General features: G+C 41.7%; 1 protein-coding gene across 2 annotated transcripts in view; it reads left to right on the top strand.

Moving 5' to 3' along the window:
- The window catches only part of PHF20 (PHD finger protein 20), a 173159-nt gene that overhangs the window by 119087 nt on the left and 30826 nt on the right, over positions 1-23246 (top strand). For both annotated transcript variants that reach the window (XM_047068404.1, XM_047068403.1), the window contains exon 10: positions 5905-6183. In XM_047068404.1, the coding sequence (XP_046924360.1) occupies positions 5905-6183 (279 nt within the window). The remainder of the gene's footprint in view (positions 1-5904; positions 6184-23246) is intronic.

Below are 23246 nucleotides of genomic sequence, written 5' to 3'. Positions count from 1 at the left end.
ATTTACCTGGGTCCTCTGCAATACTGCGGTCAAGGGGTTGACCAGGGCTGCATTCTCATCTGAAAACTCTACTGGAGAAAGATTTGCTTCCAGGCTTACACGGTTGTTGGCAGCATTCAATTCGTTGTGGGCTGTCGTTGTGGGCTGTCATTCAAGGCCATGTTCTTGCTGGCACTCTCAGTTACAAGTTACTTGTCTTCTCTGGAGAGTAGCTCATAACATAGCAGCTTGTTTCATCAGGACTTCAAAGGAGAATATCTGCTAGTAAAGTACATGTTAAATATTACATAATATAATCACAAAAGTGACTTTGCTTATTCTATTAGAGGCAAGTTACAGGTTCTGCCCACACTCAAGGGAAAAGGATTACACTTGGATGTGAATACTTGGAGGCAGGGATTATTAGGATAAATTTTGTAATTTATTTTCCTCCCAAAAGTAAAGGAAATAGTCCTTAAGAGTTACCATTCTTAAAAGCAAATTCAAATTCTGTGGACCATTTTTCTCTGCATAGCAATGTATAGAAGTAATTTTGAGAGAGGCAAGAGGCAAGAGCCAAGAGTGACTCTTGAGATTTTTGAGGCTGGGAGCCCAGGGGAGAGTTCTGTGCTTTGCCTTGATTTCTTCAAACAGAAATCTATTAAACATGAGGAAGAGCACAGACCATTTAAACGATAATACTGGTAACTACTTGGAAATACTGATTTCCATACCATTTCCTTAAAAAACTGGAGTAACTTGGTTCCAGTGATTTACCCACTACCCAGAGGGTAGCTTTTTTTTTTTTTTTTTAAACTGAGTTGAATCCTCAGCAGCTTTTTTTTTTTAAGTTTATTTATTTTTGAGACAGAGAGAGACAGAGCGTGAACGGGGGAGGGGCAGAGAGAGAGGGAGACACAGAATCGGAAGCAGGCTCCAGGCTCTGAGCCATCAGCCCAGAGCCCGACGTGGGGCTCGAACTCACGGACCGCGAGATCGTGACCTGAGCTGAAGTCTGACGCTTAACCGACTGAGCCACCCAGGCGCCCCCAGAGGGTAGCTTTTGAATCTGGCTCCCTGGAGGATTTAATTTACATATTCTCTGCTTTTTGTCTCCTGGTAACTGCTCCCAATGTTGACAAAAAGCTCTAGTTTCCCAGAGTGGATGATGTCACTTAGCTGGCTGGTGCCATCAGTGACATATGTTCCAAATAAAGTCCTATTGGGACCCAGGTTACACACCTGTGTGAGACGTGGGATCCATGCAGATTGTGGCCCAGTGGGCCCTTAGGGCAGCCAGCTGCTCTCCTGGTTCTTGACCATGCTTCCAGCACCATGTTTCTTTGGTTACAGGAACACTGTTCTGGGGAGTAGTATAATACAGAAATATGAAAACATTGTGTTATTCTTTCTATTGTGAGGACAGTAATGGCTATTATACCTTATTAGCAAGCATGGAAAAGTAGAAAGCAGTTCTTTTTACTTGAAGTCTCATAACCAAAAGGTTGCCATTACTTATATTATAATATTGTACATAATATTTCTGTGCATAATGTTTTGTTTTGATCGTATTTCTCTTGTGGGTTTTCTTTAGCATAGTCATACTGTGCATATTCTAATATTAAATTCTTTGAAAATGTAAAATATTTTGCTGGGTGTATCATTTTACTATTTCTTTTGTGCTTTTATTAACATTAACACTTCAGTGTTTGATTAATAAAGGACAGTTGGATGTTAAAATTTCTCAGGTTGTGCCACTGATACATGGCTTCCTGGCTGGGATCCTTGTGTACACACCACCGGTAACTTTGATTGTTTTAAACAGACAGCTATAAGGTCAGTGATAACCATGATGACAACTAATGTTCAAGTAACTTGCTGTAGTTAATAATGGGTTTTCAGGGAAACATGTAGGGGCCTTGTGAAATAAGTATTTTTCTTCCCATTTGGTGAGGAAATGGTCTTAAGAGAGGCCAGCTCTCTTGTTTAATGTTGTGATACACTAAGGTAAGTATCATAGGAGAAGTAAAGAATGGAACCTGTCCCCCATTTCAACATTTTAGAATAAAGAAGGCAGAACCACCTGTAATAGAGATAGAAAGGGATAGATACCACAAGATTTATTTTCCATAAAGTACTTATGGGAATTCAGAGAAAGCAGGATAAAATCTTTTCTGCTGAGAGGCCAAGGCAAAAGCTTTATGTAAGTAGGTGGCAGTTGAAGGATGAGCAGGGCTTGATTTGCATGGGAGAGAGGTGTGCCAAACAGAGAACCATGTGACCTATCCTGGCTGAACTGGCAACTTTCATTGTGCATACAGAGGGCTTGTGTTTCCTGTCCTATGCAAAAACTAGGATATAGGGCACCTGGATCGTTCAGTCAGTTGAGCATCTGACTCCTGACTTTTGCTCAGGTCATGATCCTGGGGTAGTGAGATTGAGCCCCATGTTGGACTCCATTCTGAGCATGGAGCCTGAGTAAGATACTGTCTCTCTCTCCCTCTGCCCCTCACTTCCACTCATGCTCGCTCGCTCTCTCTCTCTCTCTTTAAAAAAAAAAAGACCTAAATGTATAGAATTACAGCATCAAGAGTTACAAAATTCTTGGATTAAAATAATCTGATGGAGTTTGTTCAGGATAAGTGTGTAACTTCCAACATGTAGTTTGACAAAACTATTTGAGGAAAATGGAAATGCACTTCAATTAGTGTTTTAAAAAGGCAGACAAAACAGGGATGCCTGATAGCTCAGTTGGTTAAGTGGCTGACTCTTCGTCTCGGCTCAGGTCATGATTTCATGGTTCGTGGGATTGAGCCCCTTGTTGGGCTTTGTGCTGGCAGTGGAGCCTGGTTGGGATTCTCGCTCTCCCTCTTTCTCTCTGCTCCTTCCCCACTAGTGTACTCTTTCTCTCTCAAAATAAACTTAAAAAAAAAAAAAAAAAAGGCAGACAGCACATAGTTCAGGATTTTGGTGGACTAAGCTGGTACTTTCCAGCACCATGTAATGTGACTATTTAAAAAAACAAAACCAAAAACCCTTTGTCTATGTTTGTAAAAGTAAGATGTTCTGAAAGGTGGGGGTAATAATCCTACTGAGTGGCCAGACTAGGAATCTTGTGGTTCATTTGGATTTCACATTTGTAGAAGGATGCAGAAAAATGGGAGTGCTTACAGAGTGATATGTCCTCAGCCAGAGCTTATGAGGGCTGTTTTCACTTTGGTTGGTAATTATAATTGCTGTCTCCAGCCTCATTCCATAAATGACATAAGCTTGTTTACCAAGATGTATTTAATATTTGAAATGAACTGCTTTGTGCCAAGCACATATATATATATATGTTACAGCCTTCTCTCATCTCTTTGAAATAGGTGGTATATATTCCCTTTCATAGATGAGAAACCAAATTCGAAATAGTTTGAAAAATATGTACAATTTGTTTATACAGCTAATGAAAGAGCTGGAATTTAAAGTTGAGCTGATTCCATTATGCCATATTGCCGCTAGCATGAGTGTTCAGTGAGGCTGAGATGGTGTGGACTTCTATCCTGCTTATGAGCAGGTTAATTCCTGAAAAGCTGTTCATAAGTCCCATTTGTTTAAAAGTCTAAAATTATACTATATAATAGTAAGGACCAATATTTATTGAGCACTTAGTATATGCCAGACATTTTTCTAGGATCTTTGCATGTAATTCATTTAAGTCTCACAGCTCTGTGAAGGAGTTACCCTTAATCTCGCCACCCTGCACTAGAAGAAGCAGAGGCAGGAGGAGTAAGTAAAGGAGTCAGGATTTGAACCAGGCTGTCCAGCTGCAGAGCCCACACTTTTAGCCACTGTCCTGTCTTTTCCTTATGCAAATGTCCAGTGGTGTGTACACAAAGGTCCAGTGTGTTTGAATAGAGAGAATGGTAATTTTTCATGGAATTCGTTTGGAGTTCTCATTATTTTCAACCCTTAATATATTTTTTTAAACTCAAAGATGTTTGTATTTTGGCATTGTTCTTTTCCATTATAAGTCAACTTATCACAATAACCACAGCTTACAAACACAAGCCAAAGGATGCATGAGTTTACTATAGCTGAGCTTGACTGCTGTAGTTCTCAGATGGCAGGTGGTGTTGATGCTCTCTGACGTTGGACCTTACCTTATTCATATGATGGTTAGTGGGGTTGTCTGCAGTGATTTTGGAGACCGTCAAAATGGAAAAGGAATTATTAGGTTGAACCATATGAAATAGCCAATATTTAATTTTATTAATCTATAAAAATGGCAAATTCATATGGTTCAGCTTAATAGGCTCAAGAGGAGGAAATTCCAGAGAAACCACTTGTAATTTAAGAAATAATTTTAGGATGTATTGGAGGTTTGAGGTGGTTTTTGTTGTTGTTTTTAGAATGAGTGTGTGTGAGCAGTGGGAGGGGCAGAAGGAGAGGGAGAGAGAATCTTAGGCTCCTTGCTTAGTGTGGAGCCCAACGTGGGGCTTAATCTCACCACCCTGAGATCATGACCTGAGCTGAAATCAAGAGTCAGACGCTTAACCAACTGAGTTACTCAGGTGCCCCTGGAGGTTTGAGTTTTGAATTTCTCCACTGACATGCTTTTTCAGTACACCCATGTTTCTAAGTGTGTATTCCATTTGGTTTCATGTTAGTTTTCTTTTCTTAACTGCATCTTATTGATTTGAACCTCTTTCTTTTATCTCTTGTCATAGATAGAAAGTGATTTTAAGGCATTCTGCTTTAGGATGTGTGTGTGTATGTGTATTTTTTTTTTTTTTTAACTTGTTTAAAATGCCCGTATAGTGGCATCCATCAGATCATCAAACGTACCAGTTTTGTAATCTTACCCTAGTGCTGATTTGGAAATGTTGACTTGATTTAGATTGAGTTTAAGAATTTTATTTCTTCTGATTGTGGAATGGTATTTGAAAATGTAATCCTAATATTTACCAAAGGTTCAGTATACTATCTGCTTCTAATGGAAATTGTATCATTGTATTTGGGAAATATTTGATTCACCCAAGAAAAGTCTTTTTAGGATATTCTTGGGTGACCTAATCAAGAGTGTAGGAAAATTTGAATTTAAGGGGATTACTCTCATTGGGGTGAAGGCATTATGAAAGGAGTCTTCAATAAACTGTTTCCAACACACATGAATTTCTTGTTACAGCTTTATTTTTTGTCATTGATACATGGCAAATTGTTGCCTTCTGTTTGTTTTTTGGGGCAGAGGGCGCATTTCAAACTGTTTTTGCCTCTTTAAATTTGATCATGGAGTCCTCCTGAGTTCTCCTCATGCCTTTGAGCTCCACTCATTTGGTTATCTTTTTTTTTTCTTACTGAGTCCCTTTGTTCAAACAAAGTACATAGTAGCAAAATATCAAAAACTTTTGTAACAGTTACACTCTCTTTGTACAAAAATCATTGTGAGATCCCTTTGGTTTTATAAAAAGATCCCACCAGAATATTCCCTAGTTTTGTCCACACACACAAGTATTAGGATCGTAGTAAGTTTGAATCTGTTCTAAGTCAAGAGTATTAAGTACTGGTGGGTTGGGTTTCTGATTTTTTTTTTTTTAAGGATTTTTCCTGTTCTTTCCCTACAGTCTACAACCTTGAGAACTTGTGTGGCTGCCTAATAAGCAAACACTTGATCTTAGCCAAAAGGCCGAGAAGCGATCTAATAAGCAAACAAAAACATGTTGATCTTCTCATTCAGAAGATGAATCTTGGTTGAGTGTTATTTATCCTGAAGTTGTATCCTTTCTTTCCAAACAGTAATCTGGGGAGGTGATGGCTGCCTGATGTCTCTGTCTCCATATGCTTTCTGCTCTTTCACTTTTTGTTGCCGTGTGTAATGCATGTATTGTCATAAGTAGGATAAGCACGAGGAATCTTTGTTTTTGTTTCTGTTCTGTTTTTCAGTAACAAATACTTTTAAGAAAACAGATGATTTTGTGACATGTAAAGCCCCAGCTGTCGACCTAGATCACAAGTTCAGGTGCAAGGTTGTGGATTGTTTAAAATTTTTCCGCAAGGCCAAACTGTTGCACTATCACATGAAGTATTTCCACGGGATGGAGAAGTCACCAGAGCCAGATGAGAACCCAGGAAAGAGGCAGGTCCAAACGAGGGGCTCTTCAGCTTCAGACAAGGCCAGCCAGGAGAGCCTGACCAGGAAGCGGGTCTCTGCCAGTTCCCCAAGTAAGTATTTTGGTTCTATGTTGTATCTATATTATAGAGTACTCTCTGTTGCTCAGGTCACACTGCTTGCATTTCTGACACAGAAGAAGGTGTTAAGTTGGTTTGGTCCATTTGAATCTTAAAAGATGAACACTGACAAGTGATCCTCAGGAATTACATCAAAGGGCTGTGACCCTCCTGGAGGAACGAGAACTACAGTAGTGGGGGCACCTGGGGGGCTCGGTCATCGAGCACCTGACTTGGACTCAGGTCATGATCTCATGGTTCGTGAGTTTGAGTCCCACATTTGGTGAGCTTGTGCCCCACTTCAGGTGAGGCCCTCTTCTCTCTCTCTCTGCCCCTTGTGGGATTCTATCTCTCTCTCTCTCTCTCTCTCTCTCTCTCTCTCTCTGCCCCTCGCTCACTTGCACGTGCGTGCTCTCTCTTTCTCAAAACAAAACAAAACAAAACAAAACAAAACAAAACAAAAAAAAACCCCAAAACAAAAAAATTGTAATGGAGGTAGTAAGGATTACCACAAAGTCTCGTCTTCATGTCTTAGTACAAAGAACCTTTTTGGTGGCCTTTCCTTCCTTCCTTCCTCCCTTCTTCCCTTCCTTCCTTTCCTTCCTTCCACCTTCCTCCCTCCCTCCTTCCTTCCTTTCCCTCCCTCCTTTCCTTCCTTTCCTTCCTTCCTTCCTTCCTTCCTTCCTCCCTTCCCTTCCCTTCCCTTCCCTTCCCTTCCCTTCCCTTCCCTTCCCTTCCCTTCCCTTCCCTTCCTTTCCTTCCTTCCTCCTTCCTCCCTCCCTTCCTCCTCTCTTCCCCTCTCTCCTTTCCTTCCTTTCCCTCCTCCCTTCCTTCCTTCTTTCCTTCCTTCCTTCCTTCCTTCCTTCCTTCCTTCCTTCCTTCCCCTTCTTCCTTCCTTCCTTCCTTCCTTCCTTCCTTCCTTCCTTCCTTCCTTCCTTCCTTCCCTTTCATCTAAGTAATCTCTAGCCAGTATGGGTTTCAAACTCACAACCCTGAGATTGACAGTTGCATGCTCCACCATATGCCAACCAGGTGCCCCTGGAGATTTTTTCTAAAACTTAAGAGATTGAAAAATTACAAATTTCTGGGGGAATTTCAGAAGACTTTTTAAAATTTTTAAATTTTGTTTAATGTTTATTTTTGAGAGAGTGCGAGTGGGGGCGGGGGGGGGGGAGCAGAGAGAGAGGGAGACACAGAATCCAAAGTAGGCTCCAGGCTCTGAGCTGTCAGCACAGCCCAATGTGGGGCTCGAACTCACTAACCGCGAGGTCATGACCTGTGCCGAAGTCGGACGGTTAACCGACTGAGCCAGCCAGCACCACCCCCCTCACCTTTTATTTATTAAAAAAATTTTTTTTAATGTTTTTTATTTATTTTTGAGAGAGAGAGGAGGTGGGGAGGGGCAGAGAGAGAGGGAGACACAGAATCCAAAGCAGGCTCCAGGCTCTGAGCTGTCAGCACAGAGCCCGATGCGGGGCTCGAACCCACAGACTGCAAGATCATGACCTGAGCCGAAGTCAGGTGCTTAACCGACTGAGCCACCCAGGCGCCCCATTCTTTTTAAAGTAATCTCTATGCCCAACGTGGGGCTCAAACTCATGACCCCAAGATCAATAGTCACATGCTCTACTGACTGAGCCACATGCCCGCAGAAGCCTTTTTAATGAATTTCCAGTAAATTCTACAAGCCCTCCAGCTTCTTTTTACCTGAAATTGTAACATCATTATATATTGCTGGCTGATATAATACCTAGGTATTAAATGATATGTGGAACTCCTAGGACATATGACAGTATTCCCAAGAAAGTATGAAATCAGGTTTCAGGACAATGGGGCAGGGCTGTGTCAACTAAGGTGATCTCTGACCCTGTGAGAGATCAGTCCTCAGCCATGTTTTGAAAATTTAGTGAGTGAAGGTCAAGGTAGAATCTTTTAGTCATATATGATGCATTATTTATTAAAAGTATAATGTGAACCACATGTAACTTTTTCTAATAGCCACATTTTATTTTATTATTTAATTTTTAATTTTTATTTTTTTTAAATGTTTATTTTTGAGAGAGAGAGCATGGGGGAGGGGCAGAGAGACAGGGGGACAGAGGATCTGAAATGGGCTCCACACTGACAGCAACGAGCCCAATGTGGGGGTCGAACTCTCAGACTGCAAGATCAAATGCTCAACTGACTGAGCCACCCAGGCGCTCCTAATAGCCACATTTTAAAATGTCAAAGGAAACAGATGAAATCATTCTTAATGTATTTTATTAATTTACTATATCAAAAATGCTATCATTTCAGCATTAAGTTGGTATAGAAATGTCTTTTTTTTTGAAGTTGTTTTTTTTTTTTTTTTATTTCTTTATTTGAGGTGGGGAGGGGCAGCGAGAGGAGAGAGAATCCCAAGCAGGCTGTGTAGTCTCACCACAGAGTCTGCTGTGGGGATCGATCTCATGAACCATGAGATTATGACCTGAGCCCAAATCAAGAGTTAGAGGCTTAACTGACTGAGGCACCCCAGTATAAAAGTTTCTAGTGAGCTGTTTTATATTCTTTTTCTTATACTAGCCTTTACAGTTTAGTGTGTATTTTATGTTTACTGAACATTTCACTTCAGACTAGCCACATTTCAGGTGCTCAGTAGCTGCATATGGCTAGTAGCCTCTGTATTGGGCTCTATTACCCTCTGTTGTAGGTAGTCTAGCTGTGCACTTGGCGAACTTGAGCACTGAGCTAACAGGAGCTGCCTGAGGAAGGCCAGCTGGCCAGTAGTCACCCAGGAGGAGACTCCCCATGAGGGCCGCAGGGCGTGGCAGCACTCACCACCTTAGTGACTTCACCAGAGTGTTGCTCGAGTACCCATCAGTGGTTAGATGTCTCTCAGAGCAGGCTCGTATGAACCAAATGGCAGTAGACTGATGCTCAAGGCCACGTGCCAGTTATTTATTTGAGACGAAGCCCACAGCTGTCAAAACTCCTTTCCTGTGTAGGAACAGTTTGCTTATTGAGCATTGGATCAGAGCACTGGAGTTAGAAGTGCTTCATACTAAAATAGATTGACTTGTCCATTCAGTACCTCTTTATTGAGTGCTTATTAAGTGCCAGGCTCTGTTCTGGGCATTTCAGAAGAGACCTGAGTCCTGTTTTGCTTGAGATCTTGGTTGTGAATATTCCTGGCACAAGGAAGAAAAGACTGGCTCAGTCCTCAGACCAGAGCATTCTCTTGCCTGGGCATTGCTTGTTTCATTTAGGGCCAAACATTGATTGCTTAGGGATGTTAATGTCTATTCCTGGCCAGTCCTACTGGCTTTGGTGGCCACTCTGTATCTTTCAGGTGAGTATATCTCTCTGTCATTGAATACATGGTTAATTATGGGGGCAAGCTTATTTCCTAGGACATAAGATACCTGTCACTGAGATCTTCTTCCCCAAAATGCCACCTGGCCCACGTCTCACCTAGAGCAGTGGCTAACTAACCCAGCTGCCTGGGAGTCACACTTGGTGACTTGTTAAAATATGGATTTGTTGGGCCCTGCTTTCCAGACACATTCCAATTCAGTGGTTCTAAGTTTAGAATCTGTAACATTTTTACAACCCATCCCCAAGTACAAAAGTGACATATGATTGCTGTATAAATCAGTACAACAGAGTTAAGGGAAAAGGTATCCCTCCCCTTGGCATTCCCACCCTCTTTGCAAATGTAACTATTTTTATTTAACAAACTCTTTTCAGATATTTTCTGTGCATATCCAAACACGTCTACATAGAAAATATCTTTTACACAGTATCACCTGCCACTTTTCTTTTTTTTTCATTAAAGATATCTTGGGCATCATTTCATATCAGTGTTGATATGTGGTTCTACCGATTTTGACAGTTGTCATTTTTCATTGTATGAGTGTACTGTACTGTAAACATTCTTCCTATAAAAAGTTTATATTTTGCCATTTTTTTTTCACTCTATCAAGTGCTAAAATAAAGTAAACCTCCCAAAGATTAATTTACCCTTGTGTACAAATAAACACATGGGATAAATTCCTGGAGGTGGTTGGCTTCAGCAAAGGGTATGTGCATATCTAAACTTCTGATAGATGATACCAAATCACCTTTTGAAAACTTTGTTTCAGTTTATAATCTCTCTCCAACTAGTCATGTGTGTCAGTTTTTTAATATTATCAATATTACCAAATTTTAAATTATTGTAAGTCTGATAGGTAAACATATTTCAGTGATTTTAGTATTTTATTTTTAAATTTCTGAAGTATTTTTGGGGCGCCTGGGTGGCTCAGTCGGTTAAGCGTCTGACTTTTGCTCAGGTCATGATATCACTGCTTGTGAGTTTGAGCCACAAGTTGGGCTCTATGCTAACAGCTCAGAGCTTGGATCCTGCTTTGCATTCTGTGTCTCCCTCTGTGCCCCTCCCCTGCTCACACTCTGTGTGTGTGTCTCTCTCTTAAAAATAAACAAACATTAAAAAAATTAAAATTCTGGGGGCGCCTGGGTGGCGCAGTCGGTTGAGCGTCCGACTTCAGCCAGGTCACGATCTTGCGGTCCGTGAGTTCGAGCCCCACGTCAGGCTCTGGGCTGATGGCTCAGAGCCTGGAGCCTGTTTCCGATTCTGTGTTTCCCTCTGTCTCTGCCCCTCCCCCGTTCATGCTCTGTCTCTCTCTGTCCCAAAAATAAAAATAAAATGTTTAAAAAAAAAAAATTAAAATTCTGAAATATTTAAAATATACAGTTCATAACTTATGCCCATTTTTAAATTGGATTATTTGGGGTTTTTTTGAGTTTTGAGGTTTAGAAGTTCTTTACATATTTTGGATACTAACCCTTTATCGGATCCCTCCCCTGTCATTTGCATGTCATTTGCAAATACTTTTTCCCATTCAATAGGTTACTTTTTAGTTCTGTTGATTGTTTCCTTTGCTGCTCAGAAGCTTTTTATTTTGATCTAGTCTCAATAGTTTATTTTTCTTTTATTTGCCTTGCCTGAGGAGATATATGTAGAAAAATGTTGCTATGGCTGATGTCAGAGATACTACTTCCTGTTCTTTATTCTAGGATTTTTATGGTTTCAGGTCTCACATTTAGGCCTGTAATCCATTTTGAGTTTTTTTTTGGGGGGGGGGATGTGAAGAGAGTGCATGCAAATGGGACAGGCATGGGGGAGAGTGAGAGAATCCCAAGCAGGCTCCATGCCCATCTTGTAGCATGATGTAGGGCTTGAATTCATGACTTGGGAGATCATGACCTTAGCTGAAATCAGCAGTCAGATCAGACTCTTAGCCAACTGAGCCACCCAGGTGCCCCTGAGTTTATTTTTGTGTATGGTGAAAGAAAGTGGTCCTTTTTCATTCTTTTACATGTTGCTGTCCAGTTTTCCCAGTACCATTTGTTGAAGAGCCTTTTTCCCATTGCATATTCTTGCCTCCTTTGTTGAAGATAATTGACCATATAATTGTGGGTGTATTTCTGAGTTATCTGTTCTGTTCCATTGACCTATGTGTCTATTCAAACTTTTTTCAATATTATTGTATCTGTTATGGTGATCTGTGATCAGTGATTATGACTCACTGAAAACTCAGATGATGGTTAGCATTTTTTTTACCAATAAAATATTAAAAAACTTTTTTTACAATATTCATTTATTTTTGAGAGAGCGCGAGTGTGGGAGGGGCACACAGAGAGGGGGGTACAGAGGCTCCAGTGTGGGCTCTGTGCTGACAGCAGAGAGTCCAGTGTGGGGCTCGAACTCACAAACCATGAGCTCATGACCTGAGCCTAATTTGGAGGCTCCAATAAAGTGTTTCTTGTTTGAATGTTTATTTATTTTCAGAGAGAGAGCAGAGGAGGGGCAGAGAGAGAGGAGGTAGAGAATCCCAAGCAGGCTCTGAGTGGCCAGCACAGAGCCTAATATGGGGCTTGTACTTACAAACTGTGACATCATGACCTGAACTGAAATTAAGAGTCCGACACTTAACAGACCGAGCCACCCAGGTGCCCCCAATTGAGTATTTTTTAATTTAGGTGTGTACTTTGTTTTTTTTCTTTTAAAGACATAATGCTATTGCATACTTAATAGACTATAGTATAGTGTAAACATAACTTTTATATGCGCTGGGAAACCAAAAAATACATTCAACTCACTTTATTGCGACCTTTGTTTTGTTGTGGTAATCTGGAACCACGCCTGCAGTATTTCTGAGGTATATCTGTAAATGTGTGAATAGAGTAAATAAATTGTGATATCTTGATCCAGTGGAATACCGCACAGCAGTGAGTGAGTGGACCACAGCCCTCCCACCAACTTTGGTACATGTCACAAATACAGTGTTGAGCTAGTGTAAACTCATAACCTATGTGCTACGGTTTTATATAAAGTTCAAAACCAGATAAAAATGAATCTGTGCTGTTTGAGGGTATGACAGTGGTTAGTTACCCTTGTGGGGTGGTAGGTGGATGAATGAATGGTGGGGGCAGGAGGGAGACTTTTGGCCTCCTTGTATCAATCATACATTTATTATGTGTGTAGTTTTCTCTATATGTTTTAGGCCTCAATAAAAGGCCTACATAAAACAGACACTTCGAAAATATTAAAATTGCTATAAGAATGTAAGAAAATAAAGTACAAGGAGATGCTGAGATAAAAGATCAGGCTTTTCACTTGAAATAATGGTAACTGAGGAGCTTTTAATTTTTTGTTTATTTACATCTGCTTTATCCCCAAATGGATCCCTTTTTTCTCTGTCCCCCAGCAGTAATCCAGGTTTTCCTGTCTTGCCTTGATTGTTGTAATAGTTTCTCAACCAGTTTTCTTCTCTCCGTCCTTTACCCACTATGGTTTATCTTTTATTTTGCTGTAAGGGAACTTGGAGAATACAAACCTGATCATATCACTCATCTGCTAAGAAATATTTAAGGATGGAATGATGGTTTTTGCAGAGCATAATGTTGGTGCTGGGCATGTGGGTTGGGAATCCTATCCCATTCTTATAACTGTTGTTGGACTTTTTGTAGGTTTCCCCACTTCTCTGTCTCTGTGTAAACTGGATGATTTTACACAGATGGGATGAGTCTGTGAGCTAATGTATTTAATGAGCCTGTTATATAGGGTCCCATATGTGGGAGGTGCATTTCCTTCTTCCCCTTGACTATGATTTTATTTGTCTCATCCAGCCATGTATGACTGAAGTTAGTGCATTGATACGAGCTTTTCAGCTGGACTGTAACTACTGTTGGAGAGGAATGAATGTTGTTGCTGCAGTATCCTGTGGGCTCTGCTCAGAGCTGTGAACACAGCCGGTGCTCAGGCATTGGTGATTGTGCATATTGATGTGTTGGGACCTAGTAGAAATGGATCCGGTGATGGAGTGACATCTGGGCAGGCAGAACTAGGGAGCAACTGGAGGTGGATTCAACCTATCACAGTGACACAGAGTGTCTAGAACGAAGTTATTCCAGAAGCTGAGTCTTGACAGACAGGAGGCCATAAGGGAACTGAGGAAAGATGTGTTTGCTTGGCTACCATGGTGTGTGCCCTCTGAGCTAGGGCATAGTTCTCCTTGTCCCTGGTCATGGTAATTGTCTGAGGAGGGACCTTGCCCAATATAACACACCTGAGTTCAGGATGGGCATTCCTGGCCATGTGTAGATTGCTTGTCTGGTTTGGCGATTCCTGATTAACTATACTTGAGGTTCGTGATTTGTGTTGAGTAATATGTGCAGGCTCAGAGTCAGCCCATCTGAATTTGAACCCCCCCCCCCAGCCTTCCCTACTTGCTTTGCTATGTGACTTTGAGCAAAGAACTTGCTGAACTTCAGTTTTCCCATCTGTGAAATGGAAATAATACTACTACTTACCTTGGAGCTTTGTTACATTAAATATAATGTAACGTAAAATGCTTAACACAATATCTGGCCTACAGTAAACTCTTAATAAGCAGTAGCTCTTTGTTTCAGTGAGAACATTATCCCAGGTAGTCAGAGATCTAGTTCTAAATTCAGCTGACCACTAATGAGCTGCAAAATCAATAGACAGGTTGTTGCCATTTTGGTATAAGAAACCTCAGTGATTGATTTTCTACTTTTGTGTACTGCTTTTGGATCTCATACCAATATAGCCACCTGGGATTTGATTCTCTGTCTTAACTAAAAGATCCGTTTCATTGTGATTTGGAAATTTGATGAACTTGGAAATTTTTGCCTGCCAGTTTTCTTTTTAATAACATGATCTGCTGAGGTGCCTGGGTGGCTCAGTCTGTTAAACAGTCTGATTCTTGATCTCAGGTCAGGTCTTGATCTCAGGGTCATGAGTTCAAGCCTTGCATTGGGCTCTGCGCTGGGCATGAATACTACTTAAACAAACGGGTGCCTGGGTGGCTCAGTCAGTTAAGGGTCCAACTTGATTTCGTGGGATTGAGCTCTGTGTCAGGCTCTGCACTCTTAGTGCACTAAGAGTGCAGAGCCTGCTTGGGATTCTCTCTCTCCCTCTTTACCCCTTTCCCACTTGTGCACATGTACTCTCTCTCTCTCACAAAATAAATAATTAAACATTTAGAAAACAAAAAACAAAAAAAACACAAGACTGACAGGGGTGGACGATATAAAATGCTTTAGGGGGTGCCTGGCTGGCACCATCGGGAGAGTGTGCAACTCTTGGTCTTAGGGTCATGAGTCTGAGCCCTATGTTGGGTGTAGAGGTTACTAAAAATAAAATAAATAAGATAATAAAAATAAAATAAAAGCTTTAGGGTGAACAGATGGGTGTTTTAAATCACTATGTTTTATCTTGTTACTCCCCTGCTGGTCCTTTGTAAAACTGGTCAGTTTGGTGGCAGAATGGGCCACACAGGCCACTCACCCACTGTCTGGGGTATAGCCTGGTCATTCCCATACCCTCTTAGATGGTAGAGCAGTTTTGCGCAGCCAGGAAGGAACACACAACTCTGTCCTCCTGTCAAGTGGACACAGACCTTATGGATGATTTCACAATTCTCATGTGTGTGGTTGCTGAGATGGCCAGCAGTTATCAGGCTGAAAGAAACCAGCTGGTTTACCTTGCTATATTCTAGGTGGGAAATGAAAACCCTGGCCCCTAGTCCTGCCTGTGCCAGTAACCAGAAGGACCCTAAGTTATCATCATCAGTGAACTGGGGTCAGGAGACATGTTCATCCTTCACCATGACGCTGGCTGTCAATGAGAGCAAACATAGGAAGGTATTTAGAAGATTCCATAGACCCCAGGCCTCCAGAAGGCACCCCCTGTTCCAGGCATCTCCCCTCACTGTCTCCCATCAAAGTCTCCTTCTGTTTCCTCATGGTTTTGCTGGTTACTTGACTAATCCAGTAACTAAATTTCTCAAGATTTGAAAGATTAAAACCAGCATAATAGGTCACCTATTCTCAACATACCTAGGTTTCAGTCAGACTTCTAAGAAATTCTGGTATTCAGGGGTGGCATTTCAGACGGGGTGGGTTCAGGTGGAGAGATGTTTCAAGGTGAGACTCTGACACCAGGCAACCTGTGTTCTAGTTCATAGGCATTGTGAACTTGACATTATGCATAAGTGAAAAACACATAGAATATTACAGAAATTATGCTGTTTGGTGAAAATTATTGTAAAGAAGTACTCTCTTTATGCTGAGTGCTCTGGTTATGGCAAATGGGACCTTGAGATCTAATGGAGTTCTCACGTGGAGATTCCTGGTGCTTCTGTTCCATGAGAACCAGAAAATGCTCTGCAGAGATTATTTTTCAATCCTCTCAATTTCCCTGCTGGGTTGGTTGACCAGAAGAAACAGTTCTGGTCTGAGAGTCCATAGACTGAATCTTAGTAGCAGTCCTGCTACTGTTCACTTGTGATCTGAGCTCTTTACAGATGTGATTTCCTCATTTTTAAAGTGATGATGTACGATCAGGTATGAATGAGACAAGGCCCTTTCACGTGAGGAGAAAAGCCCATAATCAGATGCAGGGAAAAGAGCTAAGTTTTATATTAGGAACATATAAAGTGCTGTGGAAACAAAGATTCAGATTTTGTTTGTAGAGCAGGAGCTGGGACGTTAAGAGGACAAGGTGACATTTGAGTTAAACCTTAAAGTGTGAGGGTAGAGGGTTTGGACCAAGGCCAGGGAATAGGAAAGTTATTCCCATGCTGGGACCAAGCAGGGTAGAGGTTCAAAGGCATCGAGGAGAATAAATGGCTATGATCGTCTGTCCCTGAGATGCCTCTTCTGACTCTGGTCTCCAGATGTTTCCCTTTCCCTCGGCCAGGCCTTTCATCACATAAGTGAATTTGGGAGGTCAGTTTAGGTTTGCATTTCCAAATTAGGTTTCTCAGAATACCAGAATCCATTTAATGAATTCTCTTCCAGTGGCAAGTTCAGGCTTCTTTGGTATCTGGGTTTGTTTCTACATAAATGAGTTCAGTTGTGAGTAGCGGTTCGTACCAGAAAGAATACTCTAGAATCAAAGGGGACCTCACTTGTGCTTACTACCTGTTGTTACATCCATTTGGTTCTCACTCTGGGTAACCCTTGTCTGTAGGCCGAAATGAGTCTTGGGGCACTGGAGTGGGCCCTTCTTTGTTGCCATCTATACCTTGTGGCTTTAGACTGGCCTTCTTACAAGGGCATGGTCTCTCTCTCCTTAAAGGGAAGAGAGCCCTCTGAGCTTAATTAGATTATGGTGTCTGAAAGAGAGAACCAAGGTGGCCCGCTTCAACAAGACAGAGGTTTATTTCCCTCTCAGGTCAAACTGGAAGCAGTTGTCTGATGTCCTTCTGCTCTCATAGCTTAGTGATGATCTGGTGGAGAAATAGGGAGCAGGCTGTTCAGAGGGAAAAAAGAAGGGCTGTAGTACTTTTTTTTGGTGGAAGATGCGGGCATCAAATGCTCTAATACTTATGGACACATGCAGCCTGAGGAGACGACAAGTGGCCGTCCTAGAAGAGCCTCACCCTCCTCAGGTGACAAGCTGCTCTCTGATCCAGAGCCTTGCAGGAAGTTGCTCTTTGTGCAGCCAAGCCTGAGCATTTGGGAAGTAGCTCTGTAGTCAGGCCATACTGTGTGGCTCATGGAACAACTGGCCAAGCTGTCTAAGAGAGCTCAACAGCAGACCACCATCACCCTCCAGGGAGAGAGTATCGCAAGCAAGATAACAACAGCTAACATGTGAGAACTTGCCATGTGCTAGGCACTGTTCCAAGTTCTTTCTTGTATTGTTTTATTTAATCCTCAAAACAAATCCTATGAGGTGGGGGTACTGTTGTGCCCAGTTGATTAATTATAAACTGGGATGCAGGTGAGATGAATTAACTTGAACTGATACCTATACATCTAGCAGGTGGTGGAGCCACAATTTGAATCTAGTTGCAGAGCCTATACCCTCACTCTAGGCTCTGTGTCTGCTGTCTTTTAGGATTCCAGGGAAGGATGCCCTGCTCCTGGGTCCTGGAGTGGGCAGTGGGAGTGCCTCTCTACAGGAGACCTCTGTGCACATGGGTAATCTGAATTAGTTCAGCCTCTGGTCTCCTTGACGGCCCCTTTACCTCAGGGAATCACCAGCATTAGCTTAGTACCTGCTGGACAGTTCTCTCTGTGAGCTCTGCCATTTTAGGCCACATTTGACTTCCCAGTTTTCAGCTGGAAGTCAGCGTGAGCCTCTGAAGGCTTTCTCTCTTCCCCCTGCTCTCAGAGAACACGGGCCTCTTTATAGAACAACTTCCTACGGTATCTCTTCTTTGTATCTTCATTGTTTACCCCTCTAATTGAAGCCTCAGGAAGGACTCTTTAAAGCTTAAAGTGACTTGGGGCGCCTGGGTGGCGCAGTCGGTTAAGCGTCCGACTTCAGCCAGGTCACGATCTCGCGGTCCGTGAGTTCGAGCCCCGCGTCAGGCTCGGGGCTGATGGCTCGGAGCCTGGAGCCTGTTTCCGATTCTGTGTCTCCCTCTCTCTGCACCTCCCCCGTTCATGCTCTGTCTCTCTCTGTCCCAAAAATAAATAAAAACATTGAAAAAAAAATTTAAAAAGCTTAAAGTGACCATATTTCTGACCAGCTGCAACACTTGGGATCCTTTTAGTTACAAGTAACAGGAAACTCTATTTGAATTGACTCTACAATAAAGAGGGTGTGTTGGTTCACATAGTGGGGAAGTCCAGGGGATGTATGGCTCTGGGACTAGCTTATCATGTTGCCTGTCAGTGCTATTTTCAGGTTGGATACCCTTGTATCATTTGGATAGCCAAGTATCATTTAAGCCTCCATACTGCTTCATTCAAATCTAACGAGAATAAGAGTATATATCCTTTTTATGAATGTTGGACCAGAGTCCTACATTTGGGTCACATCAGTCCATTCCAATCCCTGCCTTGAACCAGCTGGTCAGGCTCAGGTTATCTAAGCCTAAGACTGCAACCAGGGAATTACTGGTTAACTGAATGTGGAGTTAGTCCTGTTCAAAGCCCTTACATGCTGCACAGTGAAGGAGGGATAGAAGAAACACTGGGAGATACCCACAATGTCTCCTATGTGCAGCAGATACAAAGTGAGAAAAGAAGACAGCATAACCTGGGAGCGAGTGAGTGGTGGTGCTGTTGAACTGCAGAGCAGATCTGTATCTTGGGCTGGTTTCCTATTTCAAGGACAATGCTCAGTACCCAAGACTTGGAGGCCCAAGTCTTCTCACAGGTTTGAGTTCATCCTTTCTGTTTAGTAATGTATGTGATCTTGTAGCTTCTCTGAATTTCACTTCCTCCTCTGTTGAAGGGTAATGTTATTAAGGTATAGCTACATTTTATGCACAATTACCAGTTTGAAGTTATATGATAGAAAATGTTATATGCAAAATTTGAATTAAAGCAAATCCTAAAAAGTTGGGAAAATTCATTAATCACGTGATGTCACAGTTGGTAGGCCAGTGAGAGTGTTCATTATATCTTCATTTTTTGGGAATGTTAGTCATGAATTACCTGAGTTTGAGTAACGTGGGAACTTCAGGAATCTCTGGTATGGAATGAAGTGCCCCATCCTTCTCTTATTGCTTATTGGGTTCCCTAGAGGATGTGATTCTGTTTTATGAAATGTGAAATGAGAAAATACTGTTGTTCAAGAAGCCCAAAGGAACTCCCATACTTAGATGATAACCGGGTATGCCCTGGCATTTGGCAGTTTATACCCTATATTCAGATCTTTCTCGAGGATGCAGGACCAAGGTGGTCTCCTCTTCAGCTGCTTCTGCTACTGATGGGATTAATGCTGTTAGCTTTCCAATAAATTAATGGCTATAGTTACTTTAGTTTGGAGGTCATTAAAACTTGAATTTACAAATAAAAAACTGGATCGGGCAACAGTTTGTATATGTGTGTGGGTGAAGATACATCAGCTTAAATCACACCTTTGCTCAGATGTTTCCAGTGGCGAACTTTTTTATAAGGCCTTATACAATCTGCTTCTAGCCACATCATCTTCTCTCCCTCAACCTAATTCTAATTTCACTTCCAGTGAAGACATACAAGCTTCCTTGCTATTTATTGACTTCAAATTCCAATTGTTCATTGCTAACATATGAGAAAGCAGTGGGCTTTTGTATATTAACCTGGTTTCTTTACGACCTTGCTATAATCACTATTAGTTCCAGCGTTTTTGTTTTTTGTTTTTTGTTCTTGGTCAGTTCTTTGAGATTTTCTACATAGTCATGTCTATGCAAACAAAGATAGTTTTATTTCTTCTTTTCCAACCTGTGTAATATTTTCTTATCTTATTGTACTACTTAGGATGTCTAGCACAATGCTGAATGGAAATGTTGAGAGAGGACATCCTTGCCTTGTTCCTGATCTTAAGGAGAAAGCATTCAGTTCTTACCATTAAACATAAAGTTAGCCATAGACTTTTTGTAGATGTCCTTTGTTAAGGAAGATTCCCTCTTCTTAATTTTCTGAGGGTTTTTATCGTGAGGAGTGTTGGATTTTGTCAAATGCTTTTCCTGCATCTTTGTGACAGGATTTTTATTCTTTAGCCTAGTATAGTGGATTACATTAATTGATTTTTGAATGTTGAGCCAGCCTTGTGTACCTGGAATAAATCCCACTTGGTCATAGTATATCATTTTTTCATACATTGGTGGGTTCAGTTTGCCAATATTTTTGCATCTGGGTTCATGAGAGATACTGGTCTGCAGTTTTCCTTTCTCGTAATGTCTTTGTCTGATTAGAGTAATGCTGGCTGCATAAAAAGACTTAGGAAGTAGTCCCTGTGCCTGTTTCTTCAACACTGAAAGCCAACCCTTTGAGTCATCCACTTGCTGGCCCCCTGCCTGGAAAAGTCTTCTCCCCAGATTTCCATATGTTTCATGCTCTCCTTTCAAGTCTGTGCTCAGATATCCTTTTCTCAGTGAGGCGATCTCTGATTACATACTATTAAAATTGCAAATCTCCTCTTCTCTCATCTCTACTATTCCCCTTCCCTCCTTTATTTTTTCCATAGCACTGATCATCTTCTAAAATACTATATAACTTACTTGTTTTCTGCTGCCACCCACTAAGTATAGCTCTGTGAGGGTAGAGGTTTTGTCTTTTTTGTTGTTGTTCATTGTTGTATTCCTCCTCCCTAGAATACCACCTGGAGCATAGTAGATGCTCAAATATTTGTTGAGTAAATGGATTTAAGCCATGACTAATAATGTAGTTATAGCCAAGAGGATCTGCAAAAATGAGTTATGTGTTTATATCTGAGGAGGAATGTTCCCAGGATCAGAGGAAAGTAAATATTGTTGATAGCTTTTATAAAATTTGGGAGGCATTTGACTACGTTTTGCTAATCAACTGTATCAACTTGGCCAAGTCAACTTATTTCTCTGGGCTTTGGTTTCTTCTTCTTTTTATTATTTATTTATTTATTTATTTATTTAAAAAATTTTTTTAACGTTTATTTATTTTTGAGACAGAGAGAGACAAAGCATGAACAGGGGAGGGTCAGAGAGAGGGAGACACAGAATCTGAAACAGACTCCAGGCTCTGAGCTGTCAGCACAGAGCCTGACGCGGGGCTCGAACTCACGGACCGCGAGATCATGACCTGGACTGAAGTTGGCCGCTTAACCGACTGAGCCACCCAGGCGCCCTATTTTTTATTTTTTAAATATTTATTTATTTATTTTTTTTTATTTTTAATTTTTTTTTTTTTTCAACGTTTATTTATTTTTGGGACAGAGAGAGACAGAGCATGAACGGGGGAGGGGCAGAGAGAGAGGGAGACACAGAATCGGAAACAGGCTCCAGGCTCTGAGCCATCAGCCCAGAGCCCGACGCGGGGCTCGAACTCACGGACCGCGAGATCGTGACCTGGCTGAAGTCGGACGCTTAACCCACTGCGCCACCCAGGCGCCCCAAATATTTATTTATTTTTGAGAAAGAGAGCATGAGCGGGGGAGGAGCAGAGACTGAGGGAGACACAGAATTTGAAGCAGGCTCCAGGCTCTGAGCTGTCAGCGCAGAGCCCGATGCAGGGCTCAAACTCACAAACCAAACTCACAAACTGTGAGATCATGACCTGAGCTGAAGTCGGAGGCTTAACCAACTGAGCCATCCAGGCGCCCCTGGGCCTTGGTTTCTTAATCTTAAATTGTATTTTTGTAAATTAGATTTAAGGTCTTTTCTAAAGTTCTTGTTTGTTGAACTTAGTTTCTCAGTTGCAGAGTATTTTAACAAGGAGGGAACTTAGAGACCCTTAATTCCTGTGTTCTTTAGCCAGTAGATTAACTTCTGCCTGGAGAGCCCAGGCTTAACAGCTAGTACGACAGCCTGCTATCCTCTCTGATGGTTCTTGGGTGCCCCTTTGGGAGAGAGGCCTGGGTTGCGGTGCTGACATGGTGCTGAAGAGCTAGATGAACCTGCTGATAAGTATTCCATTGTATGGACACAGCACAAATGATTCATTCACCTGCTGATGGAGGTTTGGGTAGTTTCCACTTTGGGGGATTACAACTACAGCTTCAGTGGGCTTTCATGTACAAGTCTTAGTATGGACACATTATCCCTTCTCTTGAGTAAATACCTAGGGGTAGAGTGGTTAGGTCACAGAATATGTGTGCTTAAACACTTAATATCTACAGAGTAAGGCGTGATCAATTATTAGCTTATACATTGGATAAGCTAAACAACTGGATTTTTGCAATAGTAAGGCTGTTGTTAACTTTGAAAACTGAAAACAGTCTCAGTAGAGTGGTAGGTGGGAAGTTTTTAGAATGGAATTAGGAAAAATTGTGAAGTGAGAAGTTTGGACAAGGGAGTGTTGATGACTTGAGTTTACTTACTGTGAAGATTAGCAGAGAATGAAGTTGTGGTATTTGGAAGGTGTAAATTGTTCATTTTTTTCCTAAGATTTTAAAAAATGTTTGTTTATTTTTGAGAGAGCGAGTTCACACAAGCAGGGGAGAGGGATAGGGTGGGGGACAGAAGATGTGAAGCGGATTCTGAACTGACAGCTGCGAGCCCCATGTGGAGCTTGAACTCACAAACCCATGAGATCATGACCTGAGCTGAGGTTGGACGCTACCTGACTGAGCCACCCAGGTGCCCTGTGAATTGTTCATTTTTAAATGGGTTATTTCATGTTATGTGAATTGTACTGCAATTATTTAAAAAAAAAAAAAAAAGAAAGAACAAATTCCTGACACGCTGGTCACGCCTCAAGCTAATTAAATCTGAATCTCTGGGGGTGGGACCTGGGCTTTCACTTTTTTTTTTTTTTTTTTAAGTTTGTTTATCCTGAGAGAGGGAAAGTGCACATGCATGAGTTCGAGCAGGGGAGGGGCAGAGAGAGAGAATCCCCACTTGGAGCTCAAACCCATGAACCGTGAGATCATGACCTAAACTGAAATCAAGAGTTGGACGCTTAACCAACTGAGCCACCCTGGCATTCCTGAGCATTCATTTTTTAAAAACCTCTCCCGGTGATTGCATATGTAGCCACTGAGGATCCGTGATCTAAGTAGGGTTGGCAAACTTAATCTGTAAAGGGCCAGATAAATATTTTCAGCACTGAGAGCCATAAAGTCTCCATCT

Source organism: Lynx rufus, unplaced genomic scaffold, assembly GCF_022079265.1.
Source record: "Lynx rufus isolate CCGP_SWC_20201006 ecotype Redwood Valley unplaced genomic scaffold, mLynRuf1.p SCAF_8, whole genome shotgun sequence".
In the NCBI taxonomy this organism is placed as follows: domain Eukaryota; kingdom Metazoa; phylum Chordata; class Mammalia; order Carnivora; family Felidae; genus Lynx; species Lynx rufus.
The sequence above is the reverse complement of the archived record's forward strand: the minus strand, read 5'-3'. Positions and strand labels throughout refer to the sequence as shown.